The 23,480-nt window shown below is 34.5% G+C and overlaps 1 protein-coding gene across 8 annotated transcripts; it reads left to right on the forward strand.

The window, feature by feature from the left end:
- Nucleotides 1-719: 719 nt before the first annotated feature.
- On the forward strand, nucleotides 720-15,613 carry LOC117633990 (THO complex subunit 1). 8 transcript variants are annotated; one of them, XM_034367875.1, is made up of 22 exons: nucleotides 801-1,004; nucleotides 1,144-1,232; nucleotides 1,327-1,410; nucleotides 1,841-1,915; nucleotides 3,508-3,601; nucleotides 4,082-4,227; nucleotides 4,388-4,459; nucleotides 5,301-5,373; nucleotides 5,472-5,537; nucleotides 5,679-5,725; nucleotides 7,409-7,480; nucleotides 7,593-7,718; nucleotides 7,823-7,888; nucleotides 8,059-8,100; nucleotides 8,778-8,894; nucleotides 8,999-9,081; nucleotides 11,694-11,760; nucleotides 12,347-12,418; nucleotides 12,570-12,620; nucleotides 14,476-14,535; nucleotides 14,632-14,781; nucleotides 15,046-15,613. In XM_034367875.1, the coding sequence occupies exons 2-22, from the start codon at nucleotides 1,230-1,232 to the stop codon at nucleotides 15,307-15,309; spliced, it is 1,830 nt and encodes a 609-aa protein (XP_034223766.1). In that variant the 5' UTR covers nucleotides 801-1,004; nucleotides 1,144-1,229; the 3' UTR covers nucleotides 15,310-15,613. The 8 variants fall into 8 exon arrangements, with proteins under 8 accessions (XP_034223761.1, XP_034223767.1, XP_034223768.1 ...); XM_034367876.1 differs by lacking the exon at nucleotides 14,476-14,535 and having other exon boundaries at nucleotides 800-1,004; XM_034367877.1 differs by lacking the exon at nucleotides 8,778-8,894 and having other exon boundaries at nucleotides 800-1,004.
- The last annotated feature ends 7,867 nt before the right edge of the window (nucleotides 15,614-23,480 follow it).

Here is a 23,480-nt window from a genome sequence, read left to right on the forward strand (position 1 = left end):
AGGCTGAGGAATTGGGCGGAATTGGAAAAGGTACGGCAAGGCACGTGGGCTAAAGGGAAAGTACAGCGTACCCGTTTATATTATATGCTTGCTTTTTCTCTTCAGCTATTCAGATGATTTTGGATGACTGTGATTGATTCTCATATAATGTTCTCATTTTACCATTCTCACTGTTTCATAAATCCCTTGGGTAAATTACTCAAATAGTCCTCAAATTTATACGCGATTTACATTTTGGTCCCTAAATTAAATTATTAGTCCAAATGATACATAAACTATTTTAATCCCTCATTTGATCCAACCGTTACATTTTCTGTTAAATGTAACCAAATTTTAGGGGTAAATAAGACTTTTCATAATTAACAAATGAAATAGGGTTAAAATAAATACAAAATTAGAAAATAATTGAAGAAAAAGAGAGGAAAAAAATCATGAGACCCAAACTCCCTCCCTCCGATTTCTTCTCCCCTGTTCCAATTACTGAGTTTTTATTTTATTTTTTATTTTTTTTATTTTAACGTATGAAATGACCAATTTGCCCTCATATTTAACAGCAATATTGACAGAATGTAACGGTTGGATCAAATGGGCTATTAAAATAGAATTTATGTACCATTTGGACTAATATTTTAATTTAGGAACCAAAATGTAAATCGCGTACAAATTTAAGAACCATTTGAGTAATTTACCCTAAATCCCCTCTCTGGATAGATGAGAAGAAAAGTGGTTTGCTAACGTGCGTTCCAGCTTAAATGTAATATAAAGCCCAGAGATGATACGACGTCGTCCCATAGCGAAACCTAAACGGAAATAAAAACGCGTGCTCTCTTCTTCTCCTCGTGCAGCTGCGCCTCACACAGCCAGAAACCGGCGCCTCCGTACGCCTCGCCGGCAGCGCGAACATTAAGTTTGCAAACAGCTAAACAACTGGACCCCTGAGCTGAATTTTTTCCGCCTCGCATCGACGCGCCTAGGCAACGCCTTTCAAAACCTAGCATTTGAAAGTAGGTCAATTTCTTTTGTTATTGATGTAGAAAATATAAGCAAGTGCTTTTTAGATGCTAGCATACAGTTCCAAATATCACTGTCGGTTCAAACAAAATTTTTGACGATGTTTTTTATTTTTATTTCTTTCTGCTGCAGAAAGTTTCAATTCATTGTGATTGAGCTTTTGGGAAGGCTTTGTTTGTCATTGGCTTCACACTCGCTGTTTGGCTGAGGTCTTCAACATGGTTAGCTTATTTTTCTTCATAATTGTAAGTGTTATTGTTATTTTGTCTTCTGTGTTAGATATGATTAAGTTGTTCTTTCTGTTTTTATTCTCAGGAAGTGTTCAGGAGGGCAATATTGCAACCTGGCCCACCAGAAAGTTTTGCTCTACAGACAGTTCAACAAGTTATAAAACCTCAGGTAACCCATTAGATCCCTCATGTTCAGGGTTAAATTTTAACAATATTATGTGGTACCCAATAAAAAAGATTTTGATAAGTTGAATCTTCGTGTAAATGCATGTATAGTGATTTATGGTTTTGTACCTGAAAACTGAAACACAAGTATGATTTCAGTCTCTGGCTACATTCGGATACACATGTTTTGTTACCTTTGTCCTATAACTCCAATTGCTAATTTACCAATTAGTGTTTCACTTGATTCAATGGTCGATCCTTGGTGGGCGGTAGTCATCATTGCATTGCTTTCTTCACATACATCCTGATTGCACATGATGACATGTACAATCATCGTGATACATCTAACGACAAGTCAAACATATGAAACTTTAGCCTTTTGGATGTCGATGTTTGGTCAATTCTAATTAGGCCAATTGATTTCTTCATGACAGAAACAGACAAAGTTAGTCCAAGATGAGAATCAATTGTTAGAAAATATCCTCCGGACATTGCTTCAGGAACTGGTGGTATGTTTCTCTTGCTGGTACTTGTTCACAGGATGCTTTGATTGTTTGATTGTACTTGTAGACTACTGTATTTCTACTACTTATTCTGCATATTTTAGTGCGGTTTGTGGTCCATGGGTAAATTAATGCTTGTGATGTGCTAAAAAAAGAAGACCCTTTGTTTATTGACTTCAAAGTGGTGTAGTCTGTCCAAACAAGAAGCCAATAGTGTTGATCCTGTGTTTCTACATTGTCCTTTTACTTCACAACTTTGGGTTCGACCCAAAAAAAGAAAAAAAAAATTTGGGTCAGGATGCTGCTAGGGTTTGGAATTGTGTCTGGTTGGTGGATTATTTGGGTTTTAGGGCTGATAGGAACGTACCTACTCTTTGGAGATGCATAATGTTGTCATACCTCTGGATTGATTGGTCGGAAGACCGGGTAGTCTTTGCAGATAGGTTGAGGAAATGGACTTTAAATAGAAAGAACTAGAATTTGAGCATTTTGTAGGCTTTATTGCCAAAATATTTTAGGGATATTTCTTTGTGTTAAGTTCATCTTGATTGGCTGGGTATTATAATTTGATTACTCTGTTGAGCACTGATGGTGATGCTCAAAGTCACCTTTTAGTATATTTCAGGGTTCATGGAACTTTCCCTGAATCCTCACGGGCTTCCACATTCCCAGAATTGTTGCACAACCTGCAGCAATCTTCAATTATGTGCCTCATCCCAGCCATCTGTTTTCTATCCTTAATTTTTTTTTTTTTTGTACCACCAAACATCCCTCAAGTATCACTTTGACATATTAGATTTGTTTTCATTAGTTTTCTTTGTTGCACCACCAAACATCCCTCAAGTATCACTTTGACATATCAGATTTGTTTTCATTAGTTTTCTTTTTGCCCAGGTATTCTTGATGCCTGACTTTTTAAACCTATAAAAATGGTTGATTGGTAATTAAAAAATTTGACAGAGCGGTTTGTCCAGATTTCCTTTATTAAATTAAAAAAAAAAAAAAAAAATCTTTGTTATGTGCAATCACCATGATTACATACAGAGTCCTTAGTTTTGGCTATTCTTGGTAGGATCCAGGGCAGTTGTGCTTTTTGTATGCTTTCTGTTTTCGCCTGTAATGTGTTGCATCACTCTCTTTCCTTTTTGGCATATGTTTTTACTAAACCTGGCCATCCAAGAACATTAGAATGGCATATGAACCACTCAACTTTTAAATGGCTTGTAACTAGGGATTGGTTAAAGTAATAATATGCATATAACTATTAACAAAGCAAAAGAAGCATGACAAATGTAAGGTGGACTTCTGATAACCCATGGGCTGATCTAACAGGATTCATGAGCATTTGGGCTTAGTGTTTTAATAGACACCCTTCATCACAGGAATATGATTCGGATTTGAATATGAAAATTTGTAATGATGGATTTTTCAACTTGGCTTTGTGAAGTAGAGCATTCTGCAGTTGATGTGGCAAATTTTGTTACTTTTGTTTTGTACATTATAAATATTAGATCTCCCCATCAACCTGAACCCTCCTTACATTTAAGACATCAACATAGAAGTTGTGTTTTATGCTTGGTAACTTGATATTTTCACAGTCTTCTGCAGTACAGTCTGGGGAGCAGATAATGCAGTACGGTCAATCAATTGATGATGGAGATACTACCCAAGGACATATTCCACGTCTTCTTGGTCTGTACATATCCTTGTTAAACTTTTCTTAAGCACTTAGTTGGTTGTATCAAATGCTGTTGACTTCCTTTTTCAAAGAATCGTGTATTCAATTTCTGTAATATTTGGAACCTTTTTGTAAAAAGTACTGTTCTGATAAGCCAAAATTTGTAAATCAGTGATATAAAGATCTAAAAACTATATTTATGTTGTTTCTATATAAGAATTTTTATTTGTGCTGTTAATTTTTGGGGTTTACCTTTTGACATTTAGATCGCACCTAAAATTATTTTTGACAAAATTCTGTATGACTTTCGATTTTCAAATGTTGACTGTTATCGTCTAATAGAACAGTAAGCCTGTAGATTAGCTATTTGGATTATAAGAGCTATTCAATGGCTAAATGCTTGTAAAAATTGTTTTGATGAAGAAGAAAATTAATGAGTCTTATAGCCTACATCACTCTCTCTCTTACAGTTCTTTTATCTTTTTGTGCACCAGATATTGTGTTGTATCTTTGTGAGAACGAACACATTGAAGGTGGCATGATATTTCAGCTGTTGGAAGACTTAACAGAAATGTCTACTATGAGAAACTGCAAAGACGTTTTTGGTTATATAGAGAGTAAACAAGATATATTAGGAAAGGTTTGTGTATTTAAAATGTCAAAAGATTTATATTCTTTGTTTTTTTTTTTTTTTGGTTTTTTTGGTTTTTTTTTTCCGTTTTGGTTTTGTATTTGATTTTTAAAGTTTTTGATTATCTCTATTTGCAATCTATTTTAATCTATATGATCCTCACATGCAGCCAGAGCTTTTTGCTCGAGGAAAACTTGTGATGTTGAGAACATGCAATCAACTTCTTCGTCGCCTGTCAAAGGTGGTGTTACTAATCATAGTAGTCATCACTGGATTACAATCTACTTTCATTTTTTAAAATTTTCCCTATATTGTGATTTTTGTTTGCTTTTCAAACAGTAAATTGTATATCCATGCCATTCAAACTTCACATCTTTTTTGTAATGTTTATAATTAACTAACTGGTGCTCAGTTTGAGCTGTTTATACTCAAAACTTGTGATGGTATGCACATATTTGACATTGTAAACTTCAGGATGGTGCATTGTGATGTTGACCTCGACTTAATATTCAAACCTTACCAAATTTAGAAGTTGCATTCATTATTCTTGCTGCTCTGCTCTATTTTTCAGATTTCAGTTTTTAGTTCATAAATGAGGATTGCTATTTGTGGCATTTACTTTATGCGGCACTGTTTGTGGAGCGAAAAGCTGCCTTTGTTAGACACTAATTTAATAGATTACATGGTGTGATAAATGTAAAAGGTATTCGTGCCCAAAGAATCTTACTTTTTATGGAGAAACTGTTCTAGAAAATACCGAAGGAACAGCATAACTAGCGTTCAGTTATGCAAGCAAATATTTTTATGAAATATGGTGAGAATATGGTACTGGTCTGAGAATTATGTGTCTGTAAATGAGAAGACTGTAAATTGAAAAATGTGGTGTAAACTCATGCTGATGTTTTTGTTTTTTCTTTTGATTTTTGAAATAATAATGATTTTAAATAAGTGTTTTAGCTACACATCTTATAGTTCACTATTTGATAAAAGTAAACTGTAACTACTTTGATAATAAAATTTCACTTGCAAAACTTATTGTTGTAGTCTTGTTTCGTACTAATGTCTTTGAACTTGACTTACAGGCAAATGATGTGGTATTTTGTGGACGAATTCTAATGTTTTTGGCTCATTTTTTCCCATTATCTGAGCGTTCAGGTACCTGCTTGTCTTCACTTTTAGTTTAATTTCTCTGAACTCTGTTGTTCACTTGTTCTTTTAAGTAATTTTGTTGCTCTTCTGATTAACTCTCGCAGCTGTGAATATAAAAGGAGTTTTTAACACATCAAACGAGACAAAATATGAGAAAGACCCCCCTGATGGTATATCCTTGCTAGGCAGTTGCTTGATATCTTAACTTTGACGTCTACATATATATATAATATGATTGTATATAGATTTTATAGCATTTCTTGTGAATGTAGGTCTCTTAAGAATATATTTTAATGTTTTACGTTTTTCAGGAATTTCCATCGATTTCAACTTCTACAAGACATTTTGGAGTTTACAGGTAAACTTTGCCACTTGGAAGGATAATTTATGACATAAAAAAGGGCCTAGGGGTTAGAATTATGCTTTCCCCTCCATTTTGATTTAAGTTTTGAACTTAGAGAGTGTCCATATATAATACTATTGCTATATGGTTTTCAAAGTCATTTAACTCAATATTCAGATTTTGTTTGTGTAATTCTTCTTGTAAACAGATATCATTATGCTAAAGAAACCTCTCCAGTTTGCCTATAAACTCTTTTGTGAATTGCCTGGTTGAAACAATCCCCATTCCCCATGTTCAAAGGTTAGGATATGGTGTTGGAGATTTGGTTTAATTATATTATTATTACTTTATCCTAGGTTTTGGAGATTTTCAATATCCCCATATCAAGTCTTGTCGTATCCTGTATCCGGTGTCTGCGTGCAACATAGGTACCAGGGATAGTCCTCTTTATTATGGTCCCCATTAATGAAATCGTCCATCACTGTACTCTCCTTAATTTGTATTTTCTGTTTGCTTTATTGACAAAATTTTTGTTTCCTGTCATAAAAAGACAAAAAGATTAGCATCCCTATACTTTTGGCATCACCGAATTACTAACATAATGTTTTCTATTGCTAATAATTATGTTATGTGGGGCAAAAAAATTTCAATGATTCTTTCAATTGTTACTGACTTTTCACATGGAAATGTAAATAATTTTAAAACTTGTTTTAGTTTAGCGTTTATGAAACTGTGCATCAGAATATTGGACCACTATTTATGCCAATCTGTGTTCGATAAAATCAGATTAAGAATAGAGAGAGAGATTACATACAAGGTTCTCAGTTTTGATGGGCTTGGCATTTCACTTATAAGATTATGTATTATCATTTTGCCCGAATTCTAAGCTAACTAGGTAAAAAAAAAAAAACCTTTTTCTGTTTCAATTCCTTATTTTTTTATTTTTGAGTTTTCCAGAATTGCCTAATTATTGGACAAATTCTCTTATGAGCATTAAAAAAGTGAGCATGCATAAGCATGGATGTCAGAGTTGTTGGATTGCTAGATGCATTGTTCTTATTTAAAAACTTAGCAATCCAATGGCTCCAAATGTCCATGCTTATGCATACTCTCACTAAGTAGTGTTCATATAGTTTACCAAAAAAAAAGTTCGTACAATGAAGCAAATACATTGTCGGTTGTAAGAAATGGGTTTAATTTAGAGAGAGAGAGAGAGAGAGAGCTAAGGTGATGATTTTTTTTTATATTGATTGGTTTTAAGGTCATACGAGTCAGTGCAAATTGTTTTTGGCTTGCACCATAAGTTTATCATTGATACACTATCTTATGAATTTCACATGTTTAATTAATGTATTATTAATTGACATGGCATTTCCTAAAGTTACATTCAAAACTTTTATGTTTTAAGCAATTATCTGTCATTTTTGTCGATGTTTTTTTTTTTTTTTTAATATTTCCACCATCGACATTTCCATACGTCTTGATTATATTTCCACAGGTACCGATTTTTTCATCTTTGGTTGTCAGCAGGATATTGATGTTTTATTAAAGTTTCAGTACTAGTTATGTTAGAGCTCTCAAATAGGCCCAATGTTAATGTCTGTTTGGAAAGCTTCAGCCTGGAGTTGTTTTAGTTAACTTGGATATGTGGTATCTCAAATTATATTTGCTGAGAAACTGGTCTGGTTGGGTTTTCAGGAACACTTTTGTAACCCTCCTTCCTTAACTCTTGCTCCTACCAAGTGGAAGAAATTTACATCCGGTTTAATGGTATAATAATTATCTTCTGATATCTTCTTTTTTTGATCTTCATGGTATAACAGTTTTTCTTTCTCTGTTTCCTTACTCAGCCAAATAATATTTGCTTGAATTTCTTGTTTAGGTTGTCCTGAATACATTTGAAGCTCAACCATTAAGTGATGAAGAGGGAGATGCCAATAGTTTGGAGGAGGAGGCAGCAAATTTCAGCATAAAATATCTTACGAGCAGTAAACTAATGGGTTTGGAGGTTAGTAATGCTGGAGTGTTGACTGACTTAGAATTTTTTTTTTTTATAGTGGACCATTATTTTGATTTAAGATCTTTATTTTTCCTGTTTTCTGGTGGGCACAGTTGAAGGATCCGAGTTTCCGACGTCATATTCTTGTGCAGTGCCTCATATTGTTTGATTATCTGAAGGTAGCAGTTGAAACGGTCTTAATATTGATTTGGGGAAATATTACCATAACTCCTTGACCTTTGGTCTAGTTCTAATGTCATTTTTCAACTTTCAAATTGATCTGTGACCCCAAAATATTGATTGTACTTTAATATGGTAAATGTTCTAACTAACTCTTATTTGCTTGTAGGCCCCTGGAAAGAGTGAAAAAGATTTGCCTTCCGATAGCATGGTTAGTGCTGTGATTGTGTCTTGTTAAGTTTTGTAACCTTTTTTTTTTCTTCTTTAAACTTTACAAAGAAACTTTATGTTGGCAGCACTGTTTATAGTAAAAGGTGTCAGTAGAAAATTGGATTATTGGTTATTGTGACGACATATTTGTTGGACAATTGAGAAGCCTTAGGTGTATTATGTTTGTTTTGTTTCCAAATTTAGGGATTGGAAACAAGGATGGATTAAGGTACTAAAAACTGAATTCTTTCCATAACTTTTATGAATGTAATATCATACCCGGCATCTACATCAGTTTTGTCTGGAGTTGAGTGATTTTGCTAATTTACTCATCCAATTCAACGATTTCATTGTATTCTTTTGAATTGTATGGTGGTCTCTGGGCAATTCGATTTGGCAGTCTTTTGCTTCTATGCCTAGAAGCAATCTTGTTTCCTACTTGCGATGGAATATTATCTTATCTTCATTAATACTTGAAGCCTTACTTATGGACATCACTTTAAGCACGAAAAATGAATGAATTTGTGTGGTATGCCTTTCACTCTCTGGTTAAGAAGATTTACTTTTATTGGCACATGGTCAGATGCATAAAATTTTGTAAGATATGATAAAGTCTACTTGAGTATATCTGTGCTATACTATGAGGTCTCCTAAACAACTTTTCCTCGTTGATTTCAGAAAGAGGAAATAAAATCTTGTGAGGAGCGTGTGAAAAAGCTGCTTGAAATGACTCCACCCAAGGGGGAGAATTTTCTTCATAAAATTGAGCATATATTAGAACGTGAAAAGAATTGGGTGAGTGTTGTCTGGCCTTGGTCACTATTGTTTAGAAAATGTTATCACTATTGTTTTGAAAATATTATCACTGTTAAGCATAATTGGTGTTTAAATATGCTTAGGTATGGTGGAAACGTGATGGTTGTCCACCATTTGAGAAGCAGCCAGCAGAGAAGAAAGTGGTCCAAGAAGGAGCCAAAAAGCGGTATGCAACTTATTGGTTGTTTATTTGGGTCCTATTATGCCTTTTAATGTGTTTTACTTTAACAAGAAACAAATTGAACCTTTTTTTTTTGCCTTACTGTGTAAGGTCTTAATAAGAATAAGCAGATAGAAAGACAACTTCCTTTGTTTTGTAACCCTGTTAGGCAATTCCGCTTTAGTTATTTCGTGTTGGCCATAGTAATTCTTTTTGGTGTGGGTATGTTTTGTGAGTCGGATTTGCCTCCTATTTAGATCACTATATTCTAAACTTTTGGTGAAGGCATTGACAAATCAATTTGATATTTTAGTTGGAATTGGCTCTTTAAGAGAAAGAAATGAAGCCCTCAGAGCCAAATGGTTGTGGAGATTTCCACTTGAAACCAATTCGCTATGGCATAGGATCATTAAGAGCAAGTACGGAATAGACTCAAATGGGTGGGATACTAAACAGATAGTTAAGGTGTCTTGCAGGAATCCTTGGCGAGAAATTTCGAAAGGGTATAATTCTTTTCTTCAATGCTGCAGATTTTCTGTTGGAAATGGGGAGAAAATTAGATTTTGGGAGGATCTTTGGCTGAAAGAAGGGATTCTAAAAGATCTGTTTCCTAGACTCTCTTCCTTGTCTAGGAGAAAAAATCAAAGTATAGCCTGTTTTGCTAACAATCATGAGATGCCTCTCAATTGGGATTTTGATTTCAGAAGGAATTTGTCCGAGGCTGAAATAGCAGAAGTGGTAATACTTTTGGATATATTGGGGAAGGTGAGATTATACGGTTCTAGATCGGATCGGAGATCTTGGGAGATTGAGGAGCGGGGTTCTTTTTCCTGCAAGTCTTTCAGGTCTTTTCTTCTCTGTACCACAAGGGATGTCTTCCCCCCTTTCATCTCAATCTGGAAGGCAAAGACTCCGCCAAAAATTCAATTTTTCGTGTGGCTGGCAGCAAATGGCAGGATTAATACTTGCGATTGCATTCAAAGGAGGCAACCAAAGATGTGCTTATCCCCCTCTTGGTGTGTTCTTTGCAAAGAGAATGCAGAAAACATTGATCACTTGTTCATTCATTGTTCGTATTCCCTAAAATTATGGTGGAGGATGTTGGGTGCTCTCAGAGCGGAGTGGGTGATTCCTAAAGGGTGTTTTGAGCTCCTTAGTATCAATCTGAGGGTTTCGGGGAAGGGGAAGGGGAAGAGAGCTGGAATCCTTCACGATTGTCTAGTTCATGCTATTTTCGGGAATATCTGGATGGAGCGAAATCGAAGAATTTTTCAGGGTCATATAGGAGTAAGGGTTGAGGAATTATGGGACAGAATTAAATTTTGGGCATCCCTTTGGGCTTCGGTTTCGGGGCAGTTCAAGGACTATCACTACTCTACCATCATGAGAGACATGATGGCAGTCTTAAGATGATTTTACTGAAGTTTTGTGTTTTTCGTGCTTTTTATACAGTTTTTTTTCAATCTTAGTAGGTCAGACTCTTTTTTTTTGGTCTTCTTGTTTGATCGAGGATTTTTCCTCTTGATTATCAATACAATGTTTCTATTAAAAAATATTTATATATTTTAGTTCTTGTTGGGTCAAAATTTTGGGTGATGCAGCATGGGGTGAATAATAATTCTTCCTGTGATTGCAACTTCCGAAATTTTGGTGATATTTCCATGAAATTTTCCATAACAGAACAAGAACTTGGAAATTACTTCTGTATTCAGAATCATCTAGACTTCTCGACACTTTCAGTAAGAGGCTGCAAGTACTGGATTGAGAGAGACAAAAAGAACCAATGGGCAAAAAGAAAAAGAAAAAGCTAGGGTGGTTTTGAGATGAGGTCTCCTTTTCAACTAGTGTAGATAAAAACATTGTGGTGGAGATTATTTAACTTTAATGGACAGATGAATTGGGTTTGAGAAAGACAAACCTACCCTTATAAAAAAAAGTTGGTAATACAAATGTGAAGGGTATTTAGGTTATTTTATAATATGCTGTCATCTGAGCACGAAAAATAAAAAATTTACAGTCTAGATTAAGCTACTGTATTTTAATTGAAATTACGCAGGTTTTTTTTTTTTTACATGTAATTATGACGGAGTTCTGATTATATTTTTTACTTTTCGGCCAAGAACCTTTTAAGGATCTATGTTTCTCAACCCCTATACTCCAAAGCACACTATGATTATTTTATGGGATTCCATAAACTAAATCATCTATGTAATTTCATAAAGAAATGAAATTAAGTTATTGCACATTACTTCTGAAAACAGACATGGATTGATTTATCAACAATATACTAATTTATGAATTGGATACAAAACAGTTTATAGAAACCACAAAATCTTAATATGCATGTATCAATTAGAGGATTAGGAGTTTTCATACTTTTAAGAAATGACTAATATACATATGAAATGATTAGTTGTGCTCCATGTCTTTCCGCTGACATATACCACTGCCTACAAATTAAAATTTTGGAATTGTTCGCCAACCTTGTTGCAGCATTAGGTCTGTTTGTTGTAATGTAACTTTTCATATAAAATATTTAATGAGTTTGCACTGTCCATTTAGATTTTTAAGAAACATACTTAATCCCTTTTTTATCTTTATTTTTCTAAATTCAACAGTAGGCCAAGATGGAGAATGGGAAATAAAGAGCTCTCTCTGTTGTGGAAGTGGGCAGATCAAAATCCGGTATGCAGGATTTCAGTTAATCTGTAATGCAAGCCTACTGCTTATGTATGTTATATATATTATAGCAACTTGCTGACTCTTCTGACCAACTTTCCTTTCAGAATTAGTACATTTGCACTCGTAAAAGAATGAAGAATCGATGTGTAAATTATGGCATTACATACTATCAATTAGCGCACTCTGCACAGTTGCAGATGTGTAACACCATAAAGGCAGCAAGTTAGTGGCATGAAACATATTTTTTAGGTTGCAACTTAGCAAATGTAGTTCAGATTCATTCTGGAAATGAAATGGGAAAAAAATCAACTAGGGCGGTACCAAATATGTGGTTTTAAAGATAGCATGTTTCTATATACTTCCTCTCTTCGGTTTTCTTGGCTACAAATTGGACAGAAAGATAGCATGTTCATTTTTCACTTTTTTCTTTTCAACTCTTATTTAAAGAAGAAAAAAGATTACATATTGAGTCAGTGAAGGAGAAATATGAAACTATGTAGTCAGAGTTTCCTTTCAATCATGTTAACTACAAAATTAATTTGAATAAATTTGCTATTATTTTTTCTCAAGAGACTTTTGTCATGTCCAGAATGCTTTAACTGATCCTCAACGTGTTCGGACACCTGCCATCACTGATTACTGGAAGCCCCTGGCTGATGATGTAAGCACTCTTTGCTTCTCAATTTCCAACTAATATGCTGTTTGTGTGTGTATGTGTGCTCTCCCTCACTCTTGTCCCTTCTGATATTATGAAATTTTCATTTTCAATGTAACTTTTTATTAAAGATGAAGTTCATTTCTTTAAATTACAGATGGATCCAGCAGCTGGAATAGAAGCTGAATATCACCACAAAAATAACCGAGTGAGTTTTGGTTCTTAGACTTAAGTTATCATATTCAATTTTGTGGAGTATATTGTCAAGTGCGATTTACACTGCTTCTACATGAGCATATTACTATGAAGCAACTTGTATTTCTTCTCATGACATGCTTTTGCAAGATGACTATTTTGAATCCTCGGACTATAGTTTCTGATGATAATGGAAACAATGTGAAAAAAGGGGGCTTGTTTGTCCTACAACCCACCCAATACAACAAAGAAAAAATCTTCTTATGTCATAACTGTATGGAAAAGTTACAAAATATAAAAGGTTTGGCTTGCCATTGAGCCAGGCACCCTTACTTCTGATAGATAACATGAGACAATCTTTTTATTGTTTTTTGCTGAATTAGAGTATGGAGTTAGTGATCAATGTATCATTTGGGTGATAGAGTTAACTATTGAACTATCTCTTGGAATTGTCCTGTTTCAGCCTCTTTTTGGTAGTGTGGTGGAAAGAAACAAAAGAATCTTTTATCAGAGAGAAAATTAGGTGACTTCACTTTGATATAGAATCGGATTTTGCTTGTCTTTGGGCTTACATCTCTAAACATTTCAAGGATTACCCCCTTGATCCTTCTGGATTGGTCTGTTTTCTTCTCATAAGCTCGTGGTTTAGGTTTTCCTTGTTTGGCTTTTGATGCCTGTTTTATTTCTTTTTTCTCATTGGCTGTCCTTGGTTTTTGCTGTTTCTGATGGATCTCCATCTTGTTTTATACTCTTTTTTTATCTTTCTTTTATGATGTAAATAGAGCCAAACATATGAAGTAACCCAAGCAAATAGGTGTGCATCAAACCGTTACAGCTAGGTGAGAACTACTCCAAACATCGTTGGAGCTTAAATTTCTAAAGTGAAATCAAGGAGAACCTTTAGGAATTTTCACAAACTGATAATAATTCCATACAAATTCTTCTAGGTTGAGTCCTCTGACCACAAAGCTTATCCCTCTAATAATACAACATTAATTACCCTAGACCTTTCCAGGAGGATCCTTCAGAGTTGCCATACAGCGTTAATAACCAGTTCCCAGGCAACATTAATAACATCTAGACAAACTCTTAGACTCCCAGTAGAACATTAATAGCAATAAACAGATTCCCCATTCATAATTAATAACAATGAGACAGGCCCTTTAAAACATATAGTAAACTAGTCTAGGCATCTCTCAAAGATCTTGTAAGATCTATGTACTACGTCATTTTATAACATTCCAGTTTCTTATATAAAATGAAAAATCGTTTGTCCTTCAAACTTTTGGACTGAAATATCAAAAAAAATAAATTATATACATATTTGATTTACTAAGCCTGTCAGTTTGAAGTAATCTTGAATTTATTATATATATTTAAAAAAGAAAGAAAAAGAGTAGATCTTTATCAAACATTGGTAAGAGTATTTTTAAAATTCATCAACTGTCTTCTGTAAAGGTTTGTTGCTATTCTAAGACTGACATGAGTGCAAAGGAACCAATTGCTCTGAGGAAAGGTTCTGGGTTTGAGTCCTAACATCCGTGTAGTGTGTGCAAGTTTAGTATACTATAGCCCCTCTCAATAGGAAAGGTCCCAAAAAATAAGAAAGACTGACGTGAGCAAAAAGGTATCTTGAAATACTAACGGGCCTCTGGAATCAGAAGATAAATATGTAAATCGTTTGAAAAGGATTTAGATAAAAGTTGTGGACTTTTGACTACTGTTCATTGTTAATATGGAGTGCCATTTTATTTAGTAGTTTGGATTGTTCAACACCTTCACCATGTGATTAAATGTGAATTGTTGGAACTAGCATTCAACTTACAAGTAGATTTTATTTTATCCTATACTAAATTTTCATTATGCAGGTTTATTGCTGGAAAGGTCTTCGATTTTCAGCTAGACAAGACTTGGAAGGGTTTTCTAGAGTATGATTAATATGACAACCGACACTGCAAATATTTTAAAATATATGATTAATTTTTTTCACCAAGCTTACACAAATTGTATTGATGTAATTGCAGTTTACTGAATTTGGTATTGAAGGAGTAGTGCCTCTGGAACTTTTGACACCTGAAGAGCGGTCCAAATACCAAGCTAAACCAAATGACAAGTCTAAACGGGCTAAAAAGGAAGAAACAAAGGGTGCTGCACATCAAGTAGAAGAAAATCAGGTATAATTGGCTTTGTGGTGGATTTCTAGATTTTATGTTTCTTGAGATCTTTGATTCCTGTGAAAGTTGAACATGTAAATGACAAAATAATATGTATGTGTGTGAAATAAATATATATATATATATATTTTGTGTTCCTTTTTTTCCTTTGGAGAGGTGTTTTCAAATTTGAGGATCCGATAAATTTATGCGTGCTTATCCAGAGTGGAAGTGTTCTCCAAGAATTTTCACAATAATTTTTTATTTATTTAAATTTTACTGAAGATTGCAACAGCTGCAAATGAGATAGATGGTGAAGGAATCAGGGCTGTGCTTGAAGCCTCAGTGACACCAACGGACACTGATGCCACTGTTGCAACTGGTGACATGTCCCAAGGTGGCAGTCCAATCCCAGATGAACATCAGAAGCAAAGCTCTGATACGGATGTAGGTCAAGAGGCAGGCCAGATGGAAGCAGATGCTGAAGTCGAGGCTGGGATGATTGATGGTGGAATGGACACGGAGGTTGATTTAGATCCAGTTGGCTGAGAAATGTAATGGATGGTTTCTTCTTGTTTGCATAGCATATGTAAGAGGAGTATTTGATTGAAAGGAGGTGGCATGTTTGACAATCCCACAATAGGAACCAAATTTGACAAATGTTTTGTAACTAGGATGTGGTATGTTCCTTGGTCAATTAACTTGTACTATGGCATATATTTCATGCTCTTCCGAGTCTGCGACCAACTTTTAATGAATTCGAAATCTATGACCAACCTACTTCATAAATGCTGAGGGCACTTGTAATCCAAGAAACTCGGAAATCTATGGTAAATTAACTTCTGTTATGGCACGCCAACTTGTACCCCATACCAATCCGGTTGGTTCCCCACGCAAGGCAAGCCAACATTCCCTCTTTTTGGCCAAGTTGGCCAATGGAAGGATTTTTTTGGTCCTTCTCTTGAGATGTGTGGGTGTGTGTCACCACCAAGCCACTTGATGGTTATGGAAAGATTATGTGAGTGTGTTTGTGCTTCTGAGTTATAATCAAACGATTGATAAGTCAAGCAATGAATTTCTTCTTTGAGCTTTGTATGACTATTTTTAGAATTCTGGTGATAAGTGCAATGAATGTAAATAAAAGAAATGAAATGACAAAAACGTAAATGCGATAAAATAGATTAAAGCAATAAAGACTTGAATTAAACTTGAATTCATTTTCGTTTTCAGCGCCGTATAATTTCAAAACAATCCACATCGGTATATTAAAAAATACCGCCGTATTAAATAAACGTACAACGACGGTAAAGATAAATTTATCGACTTATTTTTTGTAGCGTACGACGAAGGTATCTATAACTCTAACCACGTTGGTTTGTTCAATTAATGCTGTATAATAAAATTTACCACTTCGTGAAGTTAAAATTACAGTCGTATTTATTCACTTTATACGTCTAACCTTATATCTAAACCGTCGTCTTTATATGAATTTTTTTTTTACTATTTATTTCTTGGATTTTGGTAGCCTACGACGGTAGATCAACATAATGACAAGAATTGAGAATAACCACTACCGTTTATATAGAAAATCACCGACAGAATCAGATTATCCTGAGATCCCAAGAGATATGAAATCTTACCAATGGGAACTCTGTTCCTCGTCATAATCGGACCACCAATGTGAGAGAAAGACAATATTTTAGAAGTTGATGATGTGTGTATCTTCGTGTCTTTGAGATACACAAAGGCACACCCACATCAACATCCAAAATATTTGTCTCTAAAAATTGACGACGGCAGCCACAGATTTGCATTCAGAGAGACAATTTTTTAGAAGTTGATGATGTGTGTGTGTTTGTGTCTTTCAGATACAGAAACGCACACACACATCAACATCCAACCAATTGCCTCTAAAATTTGACGACGGCAACCAAAGATTTGCATTTAGAGAGACAATTCTGTGGAAGTTGATGATGTGTGTGTGTTTGTGTCCTTTAGATACCCAAACGCACACACACATCAACATCCAAATAATTGCCTCCTAAGAGTGAGACAGAACCAAGGGCAAGAAGAAACTGGAACCCTAATTGAAAACTGAAACTAAAAGACAGCGTGAAAAAAACTCAATTTATAAAAATAATTTTCACATCAAAGTCGGTTATATTACACACCGACGTCTAACAATAGAAATCTATGTCAGTTCTTAAGATACGGAAGAGGTATAAAATAAACAAACAACGTCGGTCAATAAATTAAAGGCAACGAGGTTTAGACAAACAATGTCGGTTCCACATAAAAAAACGACATGGTAACTTGTAATATCACTTCTTCAAAAGTAAGCTTTTTTGATGTGTAGAGCCCAACTAACCACGTTGTTTTCGGAATACAAAAAGTCAAATGGCTTTGTTACTAACCACGTCGGTTGTTGTTATTTTATTGTCGTGGTAAGTACATACTAGGGCGATTTTTATCACAATCATCGTTGTATTGATCTTTGGGACACTATATAAACTTTTTGGTCACATGACCTAAACTTTTACGTTCTCTCTAAAATTTTCAGTTTTCTCTCAGTTTCCCTCCCATTTCCGAAAAGCTGCGTGTCTAATTCTCAGTTTCCCTCACTTGTACGTTCTTCCTCGTCTTCGTCTTCCAAATTTGATTCCGAAGAAAACTTTCTTTGCAAGCCAAATGTATTTTTTCATTTCGTTTTTTTTTTGTTCCAGTTTCCCTATCATTTGAAGTTTTATTTTCAAAGAATGAGTCCCACTGATGTTTGAAACAAGACTCAGGTTTCAAAAGGCCAAATCTTTCACTGTTCCCATTCACAAGTCATGTGAGGATGACGGATTTTTCCTATATTTGATGTTTTTATTGACACATCACGACGGTAATTAAATTTGTGCTATTTCAATAGCATGGCTGTTCATAATAACTGACATGGTGTGTTAATAAATACGACGTTTTAAAGAGAAAAACTGTTGTGTGATTTGAAACGAACGTGGGAGAGAGAAAACTGGGCCCTTTTTTTTATTTATGAACTTATAATACGACGACGGTTTTATTTAATTACCGTTGTTTTAAGTTGATGACCATGTTGTATTTGCACATCCACGTTTTTATAAATTAGCACGATGGTTTATTTTTTTTGCCGTCGTCTGAACTTTCATTTTACGTCTGAATTTTATCTCACTGTCGTTGTTTTTCTTGCAGTTTGTATTTCTCTCTAAACATGGTTTCAAAATCTCAAAGTAAGGAGGCTCAAGCGTGAAAAGGTCAAGGCAAGGACATTGTAGTTTCAAAGGCACAAATATGTTCCATGCAATCCAGCAAAGAAAATGAGATTTACTTCATCCTCCGAGAAAGATCCAAGCTCTGCGACATTTGATGAAGTGACAAAATCGACTTGCAGTATCAACACAATGAGTCGTGTTGTGAAGAGAAAAATCCAGAAGATTAAGCCTGCGGTTGAGTACAATAAAAGTGGCAGAGGCAGAGTTACATTGGTGTTTTGGCACGCACCAGAGTCCCTCTTGTGGACAAGAAATGGACTCAATTGCCCAAGGATCTGAAGGAGCATATTTGGGAAGCTGTTCAAATGGCTTATGTTGTTGGGTAAGAGGGCAAGAAGATGGTGCTGTCATCTGCCGTGAAAAAATGGAAGGATTTTAAGTCTACCTTAACTAGGCAGTTTATCCTTCCATTCGCAAATGAGAAGGAGAAGTTAAAAGAGCCCACTCAGCTTTACAACTTCATAGAGAAATCGCAATGGGATGCCTTTGTAGCTTGATGGTTATCCCCATATTTTGAGGCTGTGCATTCTAAGCAGTCACAAAGAAGGGATAAATGCGTGTACAACCATGGGTTATCTCGAAAAGGGTACGTTGGTTTAGAGGACTAATTGGAAGAAACCATGCCCGGTGAAGAAATCGATCGATCTCAGCTATGAAAGAAGGCAAGAGAAGATAAACAAAGAAACATCCCCAATCCAAAGGTTGCAGAGAAGGCAAAATTAATCGTAAGTCTTACTGACTCTGTTCTAAACTTGTGAAACAGAGGTTTTAGTTTTCATTCAGATGTTTTATTTACCGCCGTTTAAAAAAGATATAACGTCAGTATTTTTATGAAACCGATGTCTATATTGAATTACAACGACGTTTTTGTATTTCTGTGTTAGGTTTCATAAATTAAATTTTCAAATTTCTTCATATTCACACACGCACACACACACACACACACACACACACACACACACACACACACACACACTCTTCCTCTCTATTTCTCTGGAATTTGTTTGTATAATATTGCTGGAACTGATGTCAAATAAACGACGGTTTTTTCATGGACCGACGTTTTAATATATACAAAATGACGGTAGTTTTGGCCGATGTATTAAATGATTTTCTGAGTCTGTTTTTTAAATAAACAGTCGTCTTAACCTTTTTACCACGTTGGTTAATATTTTTATTTAATCAGTCTCTGAGGGCACTCTGACTGTCTCTAGGAGCAACGATGTTTTGAACTTGGCTTTGGGACCCCTGAACATGGTGGAAGAGTCAGAGGTGTTGGAGTTGGGGTTTCCCCAACTCAATTCTTCAATTTGCCGAGACAGCAGAGAGTAAAATTTGCTGACAAATTAAAGGAAAGTGTTATACAGCAGTGAGAGAGGAAACCAAAAAGATGGAGGCCAGGGCGAAGGAAAGTGTTTTGGAGACAGTCAGAGCAGAGAATGAAATTTTGTTGAAACAATTCAGTCAACTAATTTCCAACTTTGATCCCAATTTGCTCGGTAAAACTCCAACTACACCAATGACTCAAATTCCTCAAATTCCTCAAGAGCAAAGCCCAAAAAAATCCAATGTCTGACAAAGCAAGTTGCTCTAATGTGATTGGCCTTGTTTTGGAGGAAGACAATCCCATGAATTATGCTAATGATGATGCTGCTGAAAGCCGTCAAGATGAAACGGTAAAATCTATGACATTTGATTTTTTCTGATTTTGAATTTTTACATACACGTTGGTTTTTATTTTACAATCCGTCGTCTATTTTAACCTAGGCGACTTTTCTATTGTGTTGTGATGTTATAACATTTACACCACGACACCGTCATCTATAACCTTTACCTCGTCAATATGTTCCAGAAACCGTCGTAGATATTATACACAACGTCGGTTTTGTTGATTTGGGGAATCGTTTATTTTACTTCATGTAGAAACTAACTTTTATTTCTTCATTTATTTCTTGTTACAGGATCTCTCAAAGCTTGCTATGCCAGCTCCTCTGTTAGCCTTATGCCACTATATCGAGACCAAGTTGAAGCCTGCTAACGAGACAATTACAATTCACATGCCAGAGGAAATGTTTGGCACTGAGCATGATACCTGGCTCTTGTGTGAAGACGTTTTACAGTTTGCATCCATGGTTGAGATTGGATCCACAGTGATTACATTAGGTAATTTTAGAAATCTAATTTTTTTTTTTTTTTTTACATTTCTTTTCTTTTAAATTAAAATCTCATTTAATTGAATTTCATATATTTAATTAGGTACCTATTTGACTATTTAAAAATGGCAAATATGGTAAACCTTGTTGGCCTCGTGGACCCTGGACAAGTTAGCTCTCAATCTGGAACGTTATCTCACCGTTTAAAACATCTATCAGACCGCCTGAAAACCACAGATGGGGATCAATTTTACTTGATGCCTTATAATCCAGGGTTAGTCTCCTTCTATACTTGGTCCCTTGTAATTTTTTTTGTAGTATATTTAATCTATGAGTAATGCTACACTTACCACATTTTTATCCCACATTTCTATACCACATGATGTGGCATGTCCATATTATATGCCACATCAATTAAATCAATGAAGTGTATTTTAATTAAGACAATTAGAAAAACAAACACTGAAATAAATCATAAAAGAAAAGAAAATATGAAATAATTTTAATTGATATGGCTGTCCACCTCAACTGCCACATAAGATGGTATAGAGATGTGGTATACAAATGTGGCAAGAGTAGCATTATTCTTAATCTATATGGATCATTATGTGTAGGGGTCATTGGGTGTTAATAATTGTGTGACTAGCTAAGGAGACTGTCTATTACATGGATTCATTGCCAAACCGCTCTGTTGACGAGGACATGAGAAATATAGAGAATACGTAAGTTTATTTATAAAAATCTAAGATTTTTTATTTCTGCATTTGAATGATACGACGGCTTTTTCAAATACCGACATTGTAGTGAAAACACGACGACGGTATATTATAACCGACGTTTGAAATCATTTACAACATCAGTATTATCTTGAAACCGTCGTCTTAATTGAAAAACCACGTCGTTTGTGTTTTTCATTTTAGGATGTTTTAATTTGTTCTGTTCAACTTTTATTTAAAAACAACTTTGGTTATATGTCGTTTTTCTTCGTCACCGACGTTAGAATGATACACAACGACGGTTTTTATTTTCCGACATTTGAAATAAAATATGACGTCATTTGTTTTACAAAACTGTCATCTTCACTTTTTTACCACGACGGTTAATGTTTTTTTATGCTGATTTTTAGTTTTGTCATTAACACTTTTTGTTTTCTTGAAACAGTTCAATCAAAATGTATAACTCTCACACAGGCAAACAATCATCACGTAAATCACCATATGGAAAAATATACAAGGCACTCCTAGACAACCAACAAATGTAGAGTGTGGCTTTTACGTGATGCGTTCATGAGAGAGATAATTCATGATCCAGGCCTAGCATTTGAGAAGAAGGTAAAATTTAGGATCTAATTTCTTTATTTTAAAACCACGACTTTTTCTTTCAAAACCATCGTTTTAATATTTATAACACGTCGGGTTTTGTTCTTTATTTGCAGTTTGACAAGGAAAAGGAACCAATTGTATATGTACAAGAACATATTGACGAAGTTAGGTTGGAATGGGCAAAATTCGTGAACAAGCAATTACAAAACAATAAGTAATATAATTTATTTTAACAATGTTTAGGTTTATTTTAATTTGTTGATAATGTATATAAATATATTTTTGGTAATTAATTGAACAATCATCAAAAAAATCAAATGAAATATATTTTTGTTTCTAGTTTTTTTTTTATAAGATATTTATGTCGTTAAATGAAATAAAATGAAAATAACTCATAAAAATTTAAATTAATTCCCAAAAACCGACATCTCATTCATATTTACACGTCTCATATCTATTAACAACCGCCGTCTTATTATAGCGGGAAAGAAAACATCGACAACATTTCTCAAAAAAGACATGTAAGGTTGTTAAATATGACGGTTAATATATAAAACTAAAATCTACAAAAAAAAAATTGTATAGATATACTACGTCCGTTAGTACAACAAACATGACATGTTAAAAATATACAACGATTATATGTCCATTACAGGTTGAAACAATATAACTTAATTTCTAAGTTATCAGTGCTTTCCGAACCAACGATTATATGTAACTTATTTTTCACATGTACATGAGTACATAAGCATAAATCCAATAAATTGTGTAATCATGAAAGGATTTTTTTTTCAGAGATTAATTTGTTGAACAAAACGATAACTAAATTGACATATTATGTTTCATGCCATAAATAACTTGGCAACTTAAACGAGTACAAATTGCAATTAAAGTATATATGACTCCAAGGTTGGCGTTGTTTGTTGGTACATGAGTATGAATTTTAGTAAATCTATGATGAAACCACGGTAGATTGGAATTTAGATTTCTCAATATTATCTTACTGAAACTAAGGCCAGAATCAAATCCCAATATGTTATCGAATTTCTAAGTTGTTTGTGCTCTCCAATCCTAAGATTATACGTAACTTAATTTTTTGTAAATGCATGTGTAGAAAAGGATATGATAAATAAATTGTGTATCCATGAAAGAAATATTATTTTAAGAGATGAATTTGTTCGACTAGAATGGTAACTAAATTAGTGGATTAGGTTTCAAGCCAAAACTAGTACGACCTAAAGTCAAAGTATATATGATAAGACCCAACCCAAATTCCACTTTGGAATCTGAGCCGAACCCTGTGCGTGTCCGACACCTGGTAGGTGCGGGGCACACTTGACCAAATTGCCCTTATAACCGAAAACCAAAATTAACCCTAAGTTTGACTTTTGCTCGGCTATAAATACTGGTTTCCCAAAAATTTTACACCTGTACAAAAGGCAATATATAACCCCAATCGTTCAACATGCACAATAATAGAACCCATGCAACCAAATCTCAAATCTTTATGGCCTCAGACCACTTTAAATCAAATAAATCATTCTGCCAACTGAAACTGATCCCAACTTTTGAAACAACATGAATATGTTAACATATTTCAATATAACTTATCTGAATTGTTTTTCAATCACTTGGTCTCGCGGTTGCACCTAGTAACTCTAGGTTACCTACGAACCATCAACAAGGAATCAAGCCACACATAGTTCTTTTACCTATTATGTTTACACATAAATAGGCTACTCAAAGAATTTCCTCAAATCCATGAATCAATTTATATTTTACTTGCATAAATCATATGTAAAAACAAACAAACTCATAACACACTTAATTCTTCCTTTAAAGCTCACAGAAAGCTCATGTACGCGAATAAAAAAACAAAACCATTCATTACTTGCCTCATAAAATCAGAAAAATAGTCATTCAAACTTTTACCCAAAAATACCAAGATAAAATCC

The sequence above is a fragment of the Prunus dulcis genome, chromosome 7 (genome assembly GCF_902201215.1).
Source record: "Prunus dulcis chromosome 7, ALMONDv2, whole genome shotgun sequence".
NCBI classification, from domain to species: domain Eukaryota; kingdom Viridiplantae; phylum Streptophyta; class Magnoliopsida; order Rosales; family Rosaceae; genus Prunus; species Prunus dulcis.